This window comes from Pipra filicauda, unplaced genomic scaffold (genome assembly GCF_003945595.2).
Source record: "Pipra filicauda isolate LSUMZ 115617 unplaced genomic scaffold, ASM394559v2 scaffold568_size315820_pilon, whole genome shotgun sequence".
Lineage (NCBI taxonomy): Eukaryota > Metazoa > Chordata > Aves > Passeriformes > Pipridae > Pipra > Pipra filicauda.
The window spans coordinates 106,670-123,585 of NW_024104718.1; the positions used below are offsets into that span (position 1 = coordinate 106,670).

The 16,916-nt window shown below is 53.5% G+C and overlaps 1 protein-coding gene across 2 annotated transcripts; it reads right to left on the bottom strand.

Moving 5' to 3' along the window:
* Positions 1-1,163: 1,163 nt before the first annotated feature.
* On the bottom strand, positions 1,164-16,907 carry PPM1G (protein phosphatase, Mg2+/Mn2+ dependent 1G). 2 transcript variants are annotated; one of them, XM_027749452.1, is made up of 10 exons: positions 16,373-16,492; positions 12,569-12,638; positions 7,518-7,603; positions 7,049-7,181; positions 5,257-5,726; positions 4,695-4,832; positions 3,689-3,923; positions 2,513-2,642; positions 2,273-2,375; positions 1,164-1,848 (listed from the first exon to the last, which is right to left on the bottom strand). In XM_027749452.1, exons 1-10 carry the CDS (start codon positions 16,490-16,492, stop codon positions 1,654-1,656), a joined length of 1,680 nt encoding a protein of 559 aa, XP_027605253.1. In that variant the 3' UTR covers positions 1,164-1,653. The 2 variants fall into 2 exon arrangements, with proteins under 2 accessions (XP_027605253.1, XP_027605254.1); XM_027749453.2 differs by lacking the exon at positions 16,373-16,492 and adding an exon at positions 16,864-16,907 and having other exon boundaries at positions 1,564-1,848.
* Between the last annotated feature and the right edge of the window lie 9 nt (positions 16,908-16,916).

Consider the following 16,916-nt stretch of genomic DNA (forward strand, 5'->3'; position numbering starts at 1 on the left):
CTGGCCACTCTGACTCCACTGCAGCATCCTGGGGGGAAAAAGCTGCTTCTGGACATTTTACTGCTCAAAGTTGGGCAGTCACAGAATGACAGAAGGGTTTGGGTTGGAAGGGACCTTAAAGCTCATCTCTGCCCTCCTGCCATGGGCAGTGACACCTTCCACTATCCCAGGTTTCTCCAAGCCCTGTCCAACCTGGCCTTGGACACTTCCAGGGATGGGGCAGCCACAGCTTCTCTGGGCAAACTGCCAATGGCCTCACCATCCTCACAGGGAACAATTTCTTCCCAACATCCCATCTAATCTTGCCCTCTGTGGTGGGTCCTGTGCCACATCAAAGGCCCCTAGAGCTGCAGGTGTTTGCATTAACCTGCTGCAGCTGCTCAGGGAACAGACTCTAGAGTTCTGCTACGACTGCCTGGCAGATTCTGTCATGGCAGCTCAGATGGGGGAGCTCACATGGAGGAGCATAGGATCCCAGGAGCTGTGCAGGGAGGGCCCTTAGGATGGTCAGAGCCCCTGAGGACCAGGGGAGCAGTGGGAGACTCCCCAGCAGCAACAGGCTGCTGCCCACAGGGCTTGTGGCTCCCTGTGGGATCCCAGGGCAGGTGGGACTGCTCTGGGCTGTGCAGGAAGGAGGGACTGGGGGGAAGTGTAGGAAACAGACAGCAAGGGACCAGTTGCATGTAAAAGAAAAAGAAAAGAAGAAATAACAGCTCACCACAGATGCTCTTCTTTTCCAGCAGTTTGCCAAGTCTGTGGCTCTTTCTGCTGCACAGGGAGAGCCCACCTTTCCATCAGTGTTTTACAGCCCAGGGACTTCACTCCTGCAGGAGCAGCCACAGGTATCGACACACCTTGTACAAGCTGTGCATCAGGGAGGTGCCCCTTGCTGCACCTTGTCAGAAGGTGCAGCTCGATGGGTGCTGTCTGCTGAGGGCAGGTGAGCTCAGGAGAGTGACTGGTGCCTCCATTCCTTCAGCAGACACAGACTGTCTCCAGAGACTCGTATCTGCTCTGAGAATCCTCAGCAGAGCCATCCTGGGGGAACTGGGAGCCACAGGCCAAAGCCCTGCAGTGCTCCAAGACCCCAGGGAAAAATGTCCTTCCCACCCTACCTTCCTCATGTCCCCTTCCAGGAAAGAACCAAGGACCAGGAGCATAGCTGTGTTTTCCAGTCTTTTAGTTTGAAAAAAGTATTGATTGAAAGTGTACAACCGAACACGGCGTGGCCTCAGCACCACCGCCAGATTGTTTCACAAATAAAAACAGAAAGGGCCTTAAATAATCGGGTGCAGATTAAAAAAACCTCAACAGTGAAAAAGTTCTTCCCTCCGAACAGAAATTCACAGGCACAGAAATGGCAACAACCACATGGAGACAATGGGGGGACATCCTCCTCCTCCTCCTCACCACGGGCTCTGCGCTGTGGCGCTCCCGCGCGCAGCTCCGTCCTCGCTCCCTCTTTGGAATGGTTACGGATGAACAGTGCGACATGCCCTCGCTAACCAGACCCGCCCCCCACCCCCCGACCAGGACACGGACAAACAAGGCCTCTACTAAGGCTAAAAAAAGGACAAGACTTGGAGTCTTGAGTTCAGCATGGGTAAGAAACGAGAGTCTGGTGAGCACAGCCCAGTCCCTGGGCAGGCCCCGCTACTCCAGCTTGGCCTTCTTGGTGCTGTCCCCGCCGTTCTCCTCCACTGGTGCCGCCACCTCCCCCAGTTTCCGCTTCCCACTCTCAGCAGGTGGGTGTGTGTTACGGGGTTTGAAGCTGATGATGATGCAGGTCATGTTATCGCAGCCGGTGCCGTCTCCTGAGGTGTCTGGAGCCAAGCACTGATCCAGCAGCTGGGGAGGGAAAGAGCAAGTCAGCAGAGAGCAGACACACACTGGGCCCACTCCGAGGCACTGGGCCCATTCCAACACCTAACAGTGGCTCAGGTGCTGCCAGGCCAGGGCTATGTGGGATGAGTTAAATGCTGTTCCCACCAGAGAAGGGACAGAAATGGCCTCAGCAGCCCCAGGTTTCTGAATGTGGGCAGCAAGTCCTTTGGCTGGACAGCACCCCTGAGGTCAGACGCAGGCCTGGGTGCCCAGGGAACTGGGTCTCATTGCAGAGGTGTTTCTGCTCCTGCCCATCGCAGCCCATGAGCTGCAGACCCCCTGAGTGCTGAATGAGCCCATGTGAGGGAGCAGGAGGGCAGAGCCAGGTCCTGAGCTGGGACACAGAAATGCTGTGCTGCTGCAGGGACAGCAGAACTCCGGATTTTACCTCTTCTACGATGGAGGAGAGCGGCCGCAGGACTCCGTTCTCATCCTTTTGAGTGATCTTGGACTGGATGAAATCCACCACTTCCTGGCTGCTCATCACATTCCTGCAGAGCAGAGAGGTCAGAAGAGCAGGCGAAGGGAGCACACATGCCAGTGTCCAAAAGGCCTTCCCCAGGCCCAGCTCCAGAGAAAGACCAGAGAAGCGATACCCCAGAGGCACAACAGCTCCCTCACCACTCACCAGATTCCATCACAGGCAATGACCATGAAGTCGTGGTCATCGTTTATTGTCAGCACTTTGATGTCAGGCAAGGCAGAGATCATCTGCTCTTCTGGAGGGAGGTTCTTGTTCCGCTTGTAGAAGTGATCCCCTGTGGTGGGGAGGAGGATGTCTGGGCACGGGCAGTGCTGCCTGCCCTGCACAGGGAGCAGCACTGCCCCACAACAAGGCCCCAGTGAGATCCAGCCAGTGCTCCCACAGCCTGGGATCAAGCTGTGGGCCACGAGGCAGAGAACTACCGGAGGTTCCAAGTGTCAGCTCTGGCTAGTCCAGGGAAGAGGGGCCTTGGCCAGCTCAGCCTCTCTTCACCCCAAATCAAGTGCTGCTTCCCCACCTCCTGGGGCAACACCAGGCCAACAGCACACAGCACCTGTCACCTCTGGAGAGGCTGTGGCTGCCCCAGCCCTGGAAGTGTTCTGGGCCAGGCTGGATGGCACTTGGAGCAACCTGGTCTAGTGTAAGGTGTCACTGCCCATGGCAGCGGGGGTTGGAACAAGATGATCTTTAAGTTCCATCCCATTCAAACCATTCCAGGGTTCATTCTATGATTCAAAGCTCACTTGAGAAAACTGATCCTCAGCTCCAGCTAGCAGTTTATCAGGAATCAGAGCCCACAAAGGGACTTCCAGGGCCACCACAAAATAGCAGGTGGGAATGTCAGTGTCTCCCTAGATAAACAAACTCCTTGTCTCTATCCTAAAGATGTTTTTATCTCTTTACCCTAGGATAATGATTTCAATGGTTTGGGTCCTTCTGCAGAAGTACAGATGACCAAGTGGGTTCAAACTACCATGAAGCCAGGTCCCCAGGAAGCAACACACCAAGGTCCCTCAACCAGACAGAGAGCAGGAAAAGTCCTGTTTCCAAAGGCAGCAGTCTGGTTTTGGGACAGTTTACATGAGCTGGTTTTTGATAACCCAGCTATTGGCACAACAGCCTGGGAGGTGCTAGGTGCTGCTTTCCACTGGTGTCCAACTGCTTCATGGCCATTTTCTCCAATTAGACTGAAATCTCCCATCAAATAAAGAACAGGCTCTACTCATCTGGTTAAAAACTGTTCTATAACCTCGGTGGCTGGCAGTGCTGGCAGCACAGCTGTCTGAGGCCAGGCCTGCCAGCATCCCCCCTCCTGCTCACCGATGGCCCTGGAGAGGTTGAGGCCGCCGTTCACCCTCCCGTCCATGGTGACCTTGCCGCCAGCGTTCTTTATCCTGGCCAGCTCCACCTCATCCTCTGGCTTGTGGTCGTACGACATGTCGACGGCCTTGCCGCCCTCCGACACGACGCAGCGCGAGTCCCCGGCGTTGGCCACGATCAGCTGCTTGCCCCGGATGAGCGCCACAACAGCGGTGGTCCCGCTGTCCGAGCCGGGCTGCAAGAGACACGGGATTTTGGTGAGATTCCTTTCTCTATGGCTCCACGTCGGGTCACTAAGGGAGCCAGCCTCAGCTGTGTCCCAGACCCCAGGGTGCTGCATCTCACCCCATGAGCACACACAGAGCGATGGAGAAAGCCTAAGGGAGTGTGAAACACCAGGGAGGTGTTCGCTGAGGGGCAGGATCAGGCAACAACTCCATTTCAGCTTCATGCGGCTCAGTGGGTCAGGATTGCCTGGTGTTCCACATGTCCTGCCATATCCCCTGCTCTAACATGCTGATTCCAGCCCCAGCCCAGCTCAAGCAGATTGTCACTGCAAGCCAGGCCGTCTCCCCAAAGGGAGAAATTGCCACCTTGGAAGCCATGTCCCCTTTACATGACCTCTGGGTTCCTGGCCCACCTGCCTGCACTGCACGGGCTGAGGAGCCGCAGCCCTGACCTGGCGAGGAGCGATGCTGTGCCCTGGAGCGGCAGTGCCAGTGGAGCCCGTCTGCTCCTGCCCCATGCTCTCCCTCCACACAAGCCCCACAGCATTTCCACATACCCCACGCCCAGAAGCAGGATCAGCCTCGTCTACCTCAGCCTTCTGCCCAGATCCAGGCCCATCCCTCAGCCTTTGCACAAACCCAGGCTGTTGGCAGCTCTCTCACCCCCAGGAGAGCACGTAGAGTGTTCTATCCCCACCTGAGCAGGAACAACCCCCTACTGAGTCTCCCAAGTGCCCCTGGCTCCACACTACACTGCAGAACACAAGAACAGGGTGTACCTCCTCTTTCCCCTCCATGCCTGGTAACAACATTTCCTCCTCTTCATCCTCATCCTCCTCTAATTCTTCAGTGTCATCTTCATCATCTTCATTCTCTGCTTCTTCGCTGCTGTAACCATCCTCATCCTCACTGCACTCCTACAAGAAAGGAGTGATACCACAGGACTCACACAGGACACTCAGTGCCCTCTCCCCTGCTGGTCCCTCCATCCTGGGGACTGATGGTCAGTTCCCCCAGAGGTGTGAGGTGACCTGGCACATGGCCCCCACACCTGATGGCTACAACCAGAGCAGTTGGTGTCACTACAGCAGTGGATGAAGGGATGGTGCATGCAGCAGGACCCAGGGCTGTTGGCTATGGCCGCTGCAGGATGAGAGTGTGTGTCCTTCAGGGTTAGCTCAACAATCCCAAACATTCCCATGGGATGGCCTCAAAGGATCAGTCTGAAACACCTGCTCCTAGGACACACCTAGGATGAGCCAGGGGCTCTTCTCAAGTACCACCGTAAGCAATGCATTCTGCCCAGCCAGAAGGCCATTCTGTCCCAGTGCTGTTTCCTACCTCACTGTCTTCCTCCTCTTCCTCAACCTCATCTGACTCATCCTCACTGTCCTCAAAAAATTTGGATTTGGTTGTGCGCTGGGGCTTTCCCGTGGAGGAGCAGGAGGGCCCGGCCTCCCCAGTAGAAGAGGTGACGGCCTCGTCACCTTTGCCTAGTTCAGGCTTCTGCAGAGCAGGGCTGTTGCCTCCAGCGCTGGCTTTGTCTGAGGTGGAGGAAATACCCGTGATTTCTTCATCTGGCTTCCCGTTCTTCCTCTCCTTGTGGTCAGGAAGTTCCCCTGGGTCAGCCTCTCCATTCATATTTGACTCCCCATCATGCTGCTTGCCTGTCCCCTCCGCAGTGTTATCCCCAGCTGCAGCTACAGACTTGGCTTTGAGGTTCTTGGTGCAGTTTTGTCCATAACGTGTGAGAAGCTCCTCAATGGTCATTGTGGCTTCTTCGTGCAGAAGAGCAGCTTCCTCATTATCCACTGCAAATGGAAAGGAGAGGAGGTGAGGACAGAGAGGCTCAGAGAGCAGGATACCCACCATGCTGGGTCCAGTGATGAGCTGCCCTGGCTAAGGCTGCTGCTGCAGAGTTCCAGCAGTGCTCCCCAGGCTCACTGTGAGCACGCAGTCAGGCCCATGCCATCCCAGGTGCTGCAGGTGAGCAGGATGGAAATGGCAGGGCCACAGCTCTGACCACGGCACAGCCTGACAGTCCCCCCAGTGCCCCAGCCCCGGTGCTCCCTGGCTGACTGACAGCAGCACAGAGCCTTCACATCAGCTGCATGGCTGGGAGTAGAGCCTTGCTTTCCTGAGCACAGGCTCCTGGGGAGCTGTGGGCAAGCAGACTCGCCGCTTCCATGAGCAGGTTTGGTCAGTAATGCTGCAGGACAAGAAGAGAGTAGTTGCTCCATGGGCCTGAAACACTGCGGAGATCTCCACCAGCAGTCACCTGGACAGGTGCAACAGGTGGGAGCACAGCTTTGGGCAGTGACCACAGCATCTCCCAAGTGGGAGTAGGCAGAAAATGGGATGACCTTCCCTAAACCATAAGCCAATGACCACCACTTCTCTACTGACATCCCCTTAGTTATAGTTTGCTTTGCTATTTAATCCCAAAAGGAAAACGCATACCCACATCCCAAATGCTCCTGAAAACACAGGACAAAAAGAAAGAAAACCCAACCAACCACCTACTTCAACCCTGTCAGCTGGAGAATGACGTTCAACAAACTAACTCAGTGTTTCCAGACCAACACAGTGTTCACAGTGACGGTACTGCCTTACATCTGCCTCAAGACTGGTCACAAGGTACTCAGCAAGAACAGCACAGAATTCCACCCCAGGAACCACCTCCTGTCTGGCTCTGGGGGCTGGCAACCACTTGCTGGTGGAACACTTGCTTTTTTGTGAAGAGACCAGAATCTACTTCAGTCCTACCTGCTGCCACCAGCCTGGCAGAGCAGAGTGCTGCACACCACATTATTTCCCTTCCACAACTAGCCCACTTCCCATCTCAGAGTTCCTGACACATCCTGCAACCCTGCACCCTGTGGAGGAAGGCCTATGGAAAATGGTGACAAGCTGGTTTGTTATCCATAGCATTAAGCTCCCAAACGGATCTGGACTCCCCCAGCACCAGCCCAAAGCCACGGACAGTGCTGAGGTGTGGCAGCTCAGCTCAGCCAAAACTTAACTGAGAAACTGGGACAGAAAACATTGTGCCAAAGGAGACCTGGCCCTGCTGCTCTTGGTCCTTGTCCTGCAGCTGCAGCCTTGTATGCTCGGTGGCAGCTGAGTTACTTACCATCATCTTCATCAGCAACTTTCTCTTTCTCATCCTCATCATCTTGGGGCCGCCCGGCCATTTGGGAGAGCTCCTTAATCACCTCCTCGGTGGTGAGCTTGGCATCAATGGCCAAGAATGCATCTTCCAGGGCCTGCATGTGAACAGACGTGAGTGGGCAGCCTCCACTTCCCTACGGAAGCATTGCCATGCTGTGCAATCCTGTCTCTTCCAGCATGCACACCATACAGAATCACAGCATGGCTGCAGCTGGCAGGGACCTCTGGGACTCTCCCGATCCAACCCCCTGCTCCAGCAGGGACGCCCAGAGCTGATTGCCCAGGACCATATTCAGACACATTCTGAACAGCTCCAAGGATGGAGCCTCCATTGCCTCCCTGGACGACCTGCACAGAGGCACTGGGTACTGACACGAGGGCTTTCCCCCGCGTTGGTGCTCACTCGTTCCAGGGCAGAATTGGCTCCTTACCTTTTGCAATTTGCCTTCCTTGTAGGCCTTCTGATCTTTGATGATCTCAGGGAGGTACTTGGCGCAGTACAGGGCAACTTCTTCTCCTGAAAAAGAGTAGAAACCATTTAAAGAGGCTGATCCTCCCACATACAGCATGCTCTTGAGCAACTGAACTCTGGAAGCAAATCCCAGGACACAAACCAGAGCTGCCCCAGACACAGAATGGTGACACAGCAGTTGACTCTGGGGGTCCCACTCACACCTTCCCAGGGGCAGCACCCCAGAGCAGCAGGATTTGCTGATGGCCCTGGCAAACCTCAGTGAGCTCCAAACCACCAGGTGTGGTCAATGCTGTGAGCTTCCCAAGAGCGAGCTTAGGCCCAATGTGATATTCAGACTGACTCTTTAGGCCCAGGCTACCTGGACACCTCTATTTTCACATGTCAGTGCAAGCAGAAGAAAAGGGAAGCTTTTGATCAACGCAGGCTCTCTCAGATCATTATCAACATGCAACGAGCATATAAAAAGTGCTCTGTGCTCTAGTGTGTGTTCCACACCAACAGCAGTGGGATCCCACAGCTTGAGATGAGCCTTTCAGAAGGTGGGGCAGCCACCCTGGAACAGGAAGGGGTGTGTGTGTGTTCACGGCACAACAAACAGCAGCTGGCAGGAGCACCATGCCAAGAGCACAAGGGATAAACTGGGACTGAGGAACAACAACTCAAGCCAAGTGCCCACCCTAGAGCAGCTGAGAGATTTTTAAAAGCCAGAATTCCCTCTACAGCTCAGTAATTAATGGTGTCACATACAGAACAGGGCATGGAGGCATTTGTTGTGATCATGGAGGTGCTATTAAGAGAGAAGAAAGAGTAAACAGTGAGGGATCACGAATTTCTCTATTTCATCTTGAACGGGGACCAGAAAGAGTAGTGTAAGAGATCAGACTAGTCATTGAGGTTTTTATATGAGGCAAAGAACAATGTAGGACACAGGAACCTGGCTCACATTCACGAGAAACAAAAGTTAAGAGCTAGAAACTGAGAAACAAATGAATGACAGCACAGGAGGGAGGGGAGCGGGGCAGGCTGCAGGTCCTGCCACAGGGTCCAGGGGCATCCTTGAGGCTGTGCTGGACCGGCTGTTCCCTGTCACAAGGCAAAGAAGCAGCAGTGTGGGTAGCTGGACACAGCACTCCAGAGCCTCCCTGCACCTGGGGCTTCCCTGGGGACGTGGGTACAGCCAGAGCCACGTGCGCTCCTTTCCTTCGGGCTACAGGACAGTTTTCACACAGATGGTTTTTCACAGGACGGACCAGCCGCTGCATATCCCAACTCCCTGCCCTTCTCCCAGCCCAACAGAGGCTGTGCAGGCAGCTGGGCATGATGAGAAGTTATGCAGGCAGGAGCAAGGCTCTGTGAAGGAATGGGGAGCAGGGGAGTTGAGGGCAAAGCAGCAGCAGCCATCAGCTCAGCAAAGGGAGAGGCAGAGGGAACACAGTGGGAACTGGAGACGCGGGGAGATTTGGGAGAAAGAAAGAAACAGCAGACAAGGGACTTTTCCAGTGTGCCTGCGGAAAGGGGATCCAGCGGCCATTGACAGAGAACAGAAACAGCAAACGGCTGCTGCTACACAGCGCTGCAAAGCATCCCATGGTACAGACCCAGGGAACAGAGAGACTGGGTTTGACCTGGGAACACTGGAAAGGATCTATGACAAGGGCCTGGAGCGACAGGACAAGGGTGAATGGCTTCACACTGACAGAGGGGAGGGCTAAATGGGATATTAGGAAGAAAGTCTTGCCTGTGAGGGTGGTGAGGCCCTGGCCATTCTGTTTCCTCCACAAAAACCTTTTGGAGGAAGGTAAATAATTGTTAATTGTCTCCATGAGACGAGACCTGAAGGACAGCGATGGCCTCAGTGCAGAGCCCAAATGCCAGATTAGGCCCAAGGTCAGTGTTTGAATAACAGATCTCCCAGGCAAACACCACTAATCACTGCAGAGCCCAGCAACAGGCAGGAGCCAACAGCAGACTTTAGCAGGTACAGCACAAAAAAGATCACAGCGTGGGTCAGGTAAACTGATAGCAGGAACAGCTGAACCACTGTGGTGAGCTGCACCTGCTAACAGCTATAAATCCCCTCTAACGTGCTCTGCTCAATCCGTTATTAGCTCCAACCCTTCCAGACCCACAGTGGGTGCCAAGAAAGGACTCTCATGGTTTAACCCCAGATGGCAACTAAGCACTGCCCGGCCACTTGCCCACCCACCTCTCCTCGTGGTATGGCAGAGAGGATTGGAAGGGCAAAAGGGAGGAAACCCTTGAGTTCAGAGGACATTAAAACAGTAATAATAGCAATAATTATTTAAAAAAATAGCAAAATGGTAAATAGCAAAGAGAGAGAAATAAAGCCCAAGACAGACAAGCAATGCAAAGATAAGTGTCAACGAAGACAGTTATTAAAAGGAAGAGCTAAAAGGCTAAAGCACAAGGAGACAGTGACAGAATGATCAGAAACCCCACTGAAGGGGCAGAGTGCCCAAATATCATTCTCCAGGATCTGGAGGGAAGAGAGGCCAGGGCACATAAAAAGGAAGCAGAGGAAGGCAAAAAACCAACCCAGCAGCATCTTTCAAACACTAGAAGGCTTGCCCACAGTGGGGAAATGTAAGAGAAAAACTGATGAGTGAAATGGAAAAAGTTAATAGGAAAAAACCCCTCAAACCCACCCTTTTTTCAAATAACACAATAATAAAAACTTTTCCCAACCCATTCGAAGCAGGAAAACTGGAGAGTTTCATGCTGAGAGATAAGCAAGGTATATAAGAGAAGCTAAATTCAGTTTTTGCACTGGCAGCTAATAAAGCTTAGCAAGGTTCCCACCCAAAAAACTAACTCTTACATGGGAGAGACCTGAGAAATTGTTTCAAACTAAATAACTAATGCATCAATAAACTCATACAATAGTAGAGATGGGCAAAAGCTGTTCTTCAGAGTCAGGTTCAACTATATCCATATCTTTCCTGATAAGGTTTGTCCAGGAAGAGCTGTAGAGATTCAACCACTAGAAACCTAAAATATGAGTTAGAAAGCCATGTCTGTGCTTTGCCATTCCATGCCTTTTCCCAATGTCTATCTCGAATCTTTCCTGCTGTATTTAAAATCCCCAAACACACCACTTCATGTCCTACACTAACAGGAATGTCACGAGTGTCCAGTCTCTTAAAACCCCACACATGGAATAGACCTTCTTGGCAGCTGAAAAAACAACATACTGAGTTCAGAGGAGAACAGATGGTTCGATACTATTCATTCTTGACCTGTTTATGGTAGATGCTCCTTATCTTTATTTTTGACTGACATACACAGACGGTTTCTGAGCTGCTGCACTGAGGTGAGTAGCTGCTGAATCCCCACATCCTGTTTCCTTGTCACTCTCTGCCTCTCAGCACCAACCCATCATCCCCATGCTCTCAAACATACTCTCCAGGATATCAGTGACTGCTCCACTCGAATCTCTGCACACTCTAAGATGAAGTTCAGGAGGAAAATACTTTAAGAGCATTAAATACATTCTACAGCTGAGACAGCATCTTTGGAAGAGCTACTCGCCAGCAGCCTGCTCAGGCTGAGCTTTTTAGTATGGACTACTGTAAAAAAAGGTCTTAAACTGTAATTTGCAAATTGGCAATTTAGGATATCTCAGGTCTAAAGGCAAGTGGAAATAATGAACAACACTGTGTAACCTTCCACTGAAATCTGCTTCCTATCAGAGAAACGAGAAGCAGACAGACCACACCAAAAATACGTTGAAGTGCCTCAGAGTAGGGAACTGGGCTCACAACACTCCAGAGCAGCAGAGCTGGCACGGGAACACAGCAAACAGGACAAACTGTAATGCACACGGCTTTTAAATACTCAGGGACACGTACACAGCAGGGATAGTCACTAACTGGCCAGTGTGTTTCAGAGCAAATGAGCAGGAGGAAACAGGCAGTTTAGTTCATCTACTCCATACAGATTTTCAAAAGGCTTTCAAATAAATCATCAAATGTTTCCCATACTGCTGCCATGGGAAAAGCAGCGAGGTTGGACAGGAGCAGTTTCCAGAATGGAGGAGGGCCACTGGGAGAGCTCCTTGAAGAAATATGTTGACCAACATCTACATAAATTATCAGGAAAAGAGGTTATTAAAACGTAATGGATCACTAAGGATGATCAAAACTAAAATAATTTGCGAGATTTAACAACAGGATCTTGTGCTTTTATGTGATATTGGCAGAAGGAATTCTGTAACATTAGCAAAAATATTTAATAGCAATATTCAGCTGTATGAGCAGAGACAAGTCCAGGGTTTCTCCAACTGAAAGAAAGGACCTGAAGTCCAAAATGGTAAAAGTGAAAAGTGCTTACGGAGTGATTACTCACTCATTCCTCATACGTGTCAGAGATATTGCAGTGAAATTATCAGGCAGCAGACTTAATCATATCTTTTTCAAATAATTCTATACAAAATGCACAATGCAAACAATCACCAAACATAGAAACCTGTTTAAAATGCAATTAAACAAATTCATGAAGAGACAGTTCATCGAGAAGGCTCCAACATGTGTGCAGGATGGAATGGCTGCAACTTCCAGCTCAGGGAACCCTTACCTGGGGAGTGGGAGCTGGGCAGGTACAGCAGGGAATGGATCTTCCTGTTCTGATTTCCACTTTTTCCTGTGGCAACCACCAGAACACACTGCCTACATTCAGACCTCTGATCCCATCTCAGGTGGTTTTTCTTACCACCTTTCCTTCTGTGACTCTCCTGTCCAGCTTATCCACCGTGAAAACAGCCAAAGTCAGAGGATGGAATGCAAATCTGATTTCAATTTCAGATCAGCCCCTGACCTTCCTTCTAGGACCCCTAAGAAAGATTCAGAACCTCCACTGACGATCTCTATCAAAGAAAACGCTTCCCAGGAAGGAGCAGGATTCCTAGAGATGGATGGATGCCCCAGCAGGCACGGACAGCCCAGAGGGGTCACAGTGAAGGGCAGGAGAGAGCACAGTGGGCACAGTTACCTCCGTGTCCATCGTAGACGGAGAACATGGCTGTTTCACTGTCCAGCTCGGGAATGCAGTTGTGGGCATCCTGAAAGAGAGAGCAAAGGTCTGGAATGACAAGGATTGCATTGGACCCACAGAAAACCATAGAACCACAGATTTGTTTGGGTTGGAAAAGCCCTCTGAGTCCAACATTCTCCCAGCACTGCCAAGGCCACGGTGCTGTCACATGTCCCCAGGTGCCACATCCACATGGCTTTTAAATCCCTCCAGGAATGGAGACTCCACCACTGCCCTGGGCAGCTAGTGCCAGAGGCAGACAAACCTTTCCACAAAGAAATTATTCCCGTTATCTAACCTGACCCTCCCCTGGCACAGCTTGAGGCCACTCCCTCTCATTCTGTTCCATGTTCCCTGGGAGCAGAGCCCGACACCCCCCAGCTCCCCCCTCCTGTCAGGGAGTTGCAGAGAGCAAGAAGGTCCCCCCTGAGCCTCCTTTTCTCCAGGCTGAGCCCCCCCAGGAGCTCCTCATCAGGCTTGTGCTCCAGACCCTTCCCCAGCTCCGTTACCATCTCTGGACATGCTCCAGCACAAAAGGTCAACCACACATGAGCCACACACATTGCTTAGCTCTTCTCTCCACAAGGTCTCTCTGGAACAGCTGGCTTTGAGGGAGGCAGCACCCCGATTTTACAGTCAGAAGAGGTGCCTGACCTCTTCACCTACAGGTAAGCAATCCCACCTTGGCTATTTCAATGCAGAGCCCGGAACAGACAGACGGGCTGAACCTTTCCTACTAAGCCTTCCCCTTGCCCAGCTCATCTCATGACATTCCTTCAAGTCCAACCCTCACCCACCACCTCACCGCACCCCACACCCTCGTGTTCAGGAACCATCCTGTGATACGTTCAGCAACGTGATCTTTGCCATGGTTCATCACCTTAAATGTGCTACAGCTGCCCCAAAACACTGCTCACTCCAACATCTGGCTTAAATCTCTGAATGTGTCCCTACTGCCCTCCATATCCCAAAAGCTACACACACGCTGAGCTACACTCAATCACAGCCCAGCAACCACTGAACTCTTCTCGTTTTTCACATAGGACTCCTTGGATAAGGGCTCCTCGCCCTCTAGAGTCCCAGTCTTGTAAAAAGAGAACTCTATTCCCTGCTGGGTTCACGCAGCATTCCGTGCAATGGATTGCTGGCACCGGGATGAAAAGTGTCTGAACAGGCAAGTGACAATCTGAGTTCAAAATGAAAAAATTACTCTGAATGGTAATGCAGGAAATTTCCCCAGAGCTCACTGGAGAGAGCACAAAAGAAAACAAGGATAAACTGAGAACCAGCATTTTCATACTCACTTTTCTGAGCATCCACAGAAGCCAGTGAGACAGCAAACCCACAGGACAGTAACTGGGATGAGTCCCAGGTGACCAAACAGTGGTGTAATTAAAGGAATGCAAATGCTGCTGGGTAGGAAACCCAGTACTGGCACCAAAAACGGTCTGTGCTGCCCTTGCTGAGCCCCCACTGCAGCCTGTCCTTCCCCTAATCCCCTCATTGAGCCCCCCTTACAGCCTGCCCTGTCCCCTCACTGAGCCCTCCCTGCAGTCTGCCCTGCCCTGTCCCCTCACTGACCCCCCCTGCAGCAGCCCCAGCCCTGAGTGAACCCCGTGTGTAGCACAGGAGCTCGGCCCTGCCCATCTGCCCCGCTCCAAGCACAGCTGCTGGTGGCTCTGCACGTGGGGCACAGCCAGGCCCTGGCATTGCCAACGCCACTGAGCACTGAGACCAATGTGTGCTGGTAGCTACCAGCCTCCAGCCCAGCCTCCAGCCCCAGCCAGCTCACTGCAGCGACTGAGTGACCGTGACCTCGTGCACTTCAGGGCGAGCAAGAGCTCACAGAAGTTCCCAAAGTCAGCTCTCTGCTGTCCAGCCAGGTGGGATTCTGGGTCTCCCCAGCCACCTCGGTGGTTACTGCAGTACCGATGAAAAACAGTGTGTTTGAAACATCAAACGTCCAATCCGGTTGAAATGAGCGAATGAGTTAAAACTAAGTTATCCTTTGAGTCTCTCATCTGCCCCAAACGCTTCCTTAATCCTAAAGCAACCTCTCTGGATTAAGTTACAGTATTTCTTCAGAGCCCTGTATACCCACCTCACTTGGCAGTTCCTAAAACCTAAGAGGCAAAAAAAGCTCCTTTACACAGTTCATGCCACCCAAAATGGTTGTGCCCTACCACCTGCACACTCTGGCTGCCTTCAGTGACACACAGAACCAGAGTCTTATGCACAAACATTTGCTCACAACTTTCTGCAAGCCTTGTAGAAAAGCAAAAGTGTAAATAAATGTGAAGAAAAGGAAAAAACACAAACCAAGACATGACAGAGAGTGGAGCACAGAGCACTGGAATGCAAGAGAATGAAACAGGACTGCTCAGCGGTGTGTGTTCAGCTCCTGCCATCTGCTCTTTTTTGGGACAGCTCAGCTAAACCACTCTAAGGGCCTCAGCACTGCCTCTGCCAGCAGGGATAAGTCAGGGATGTTGGGTAGTGCAAAACCCACAGCTGCAGCCCAGGCCCTCGTCCAGCCTCTGCACAGGTACTCGTGACAGCCCTGGAGTGAGTGAGGTCAGAACCTCGTCCCAGGCTGGCTCCTGAACAGGCTGCAGCTCCAGGCACGGGGATGCCGGAGCCGTGCCCATGTTCAGCTGCTTGCACACGCACTAATCACCTTTGAGATTACATCTCAGTGCTCCAGGAATGTCCCAGTTGCCCCCTGCAGGGTCACTGGGAGGGACCAGCTCAGACACTGTCAGCCTGCTCAGCACACACCTACTCTGAGCGTCTCTCAAGAGCACAAGCACCAATTCTGCACCTTCTACCCTGAGAACCAGAGCTCAGGGTTTCACATGCAGAAGGGAGGAAACACCTGGTCAGCGGTCTGTCACCTGTACTGCTGCCCCACTCCAGCAGTGGTGAAGTGTCTGACAACAGGCTCACGAACCCCTGACAGCGTGAATGGGACACCCCCCCAGCAGCCACAGAGCCACGAACCAGACACTGAGAGGTGAGACTTGGGGGGCTCCAGAGACCAGGGTTAATTCTTCCTGAATTCAGCTGTGTGCTGGCTGCCCAGAAGGGAAAACGAGCCAGCACATTACTGGTACTCCCAGAGGGTGTGAGGCCCACAGCCCTGCAGGGTCAGCAGCCCCACTCTGCCCTCACACCAACCAGCAGCTTCACAGGGCAGCTCCTGCACGGGGGAGTGCGGGCACATGCCTGGATCCTCAACCAGGTGTGGGCCTGGGGGTAACTCATCTGCCCACACTGAGCCCAGCAAAGCCAGGACTAGCTGTAGGAGACTGAGAGCAACCAGCAGAATTCCTCCTACAAATCTTCCTAGAAATAGATAAAAACAGGGAAGGAGCACAGCAAGACACTCACATTTCATTTCAGGAGAGAAACTCAGACATTTTCCCTCAGGATTTCCCCCTTGCCTTCACTCCGCGCTTTGCCCCAAGCACTAAACGCTCCTTCCCTCGGCTTTTTACCCTGAATTCGTCATTGCTCGCGGGAATTTCTCCAGCCGCACGTGCCCCCGCGAACCGGGGGGTCTCTCCCCGTGGGAGCCAGGACACGCGGCTGCCGTAGGGCATTCGGGGAAGGCTAGGGCGGCACCAGTAGAGGCAGAATCCCTCCCTCGCCCTCGGCAGTTCCCGGACCCCCTCGCCGTCGGGGCCTGTCGGCGCAGGACCCCGAGGAGGGCTGGGGGCGAATGCCGCCGCCCCGCCAGCCCCGGCGCCCTCAGCCCCTCACCTCCATGGAGACGCGCCATCCCTGCATGGCGCTAAACCCGAAGTGCAGCGGGCGCGGCCCGAGCCCGGCGCCGTCCCCGGAGCTCTTCACCGTGTTGGGCTGCGACAAGTAGGCGCCCATTGCGGCCGCGACGGCCTCGGTCGGCGGCGACCGGCCCGGACCGGACCGGGGGGCGCGGGCGGAGCGCGGGGGCGGCAGGACCTCGCACCGGCGGGCGGCGACCGGAAGTCGCGCGGCCGGAAGCGCGGCCGCCGGAAGCGCGGACCATAGAGAGGCAGCCAGAGCGGCACCGCGGCCCGCTCCGCCTCGGGACGGCCTACGCGGATTGCCGCTGGCTTCGAGCTGCCTTGTAGCTCCTTCGGGGGAACAGGGGACTCGGTACCGGCTGAAGCCGCGCGGCCTCCCGGGGACCGGTGCCAGACCTGCCCCTTCCCCAGTGAGGGGCTCGCGCCCACCTGGCGCATTATATGCGCTCAGCCGAGAACACCAACCAATCAGCGGCGCTGGCGGCTCCTTATCGCGCTCCCATTGGCTGCCGCACGGG

Bases quoted from the DNA above. Each gene is read 5' to 3' on its own strand.
- PPM1G (XM_027749452.1), bottom strand. From the start codon at position 16,492: ATGGGCGCCTACTTGTCGCAGCCCAACACGGTGAAGAGCTCCGGGGAC. The intron at 5,727-7,048 runs GTAAGTAACTCA...TTCCATTTGCAG, and splicing joins AGTTGCTGATGAAGATGATG to TGGATAATGAGGAAGCTGCT. The intron at 3,924-4,694 runs GTACACCCTGTT...TGTCTCTTGCAG, and splicing joins GCATGGAGGGGAAAGAGGAG to CCCGGCTCGGACAGCGGGAC.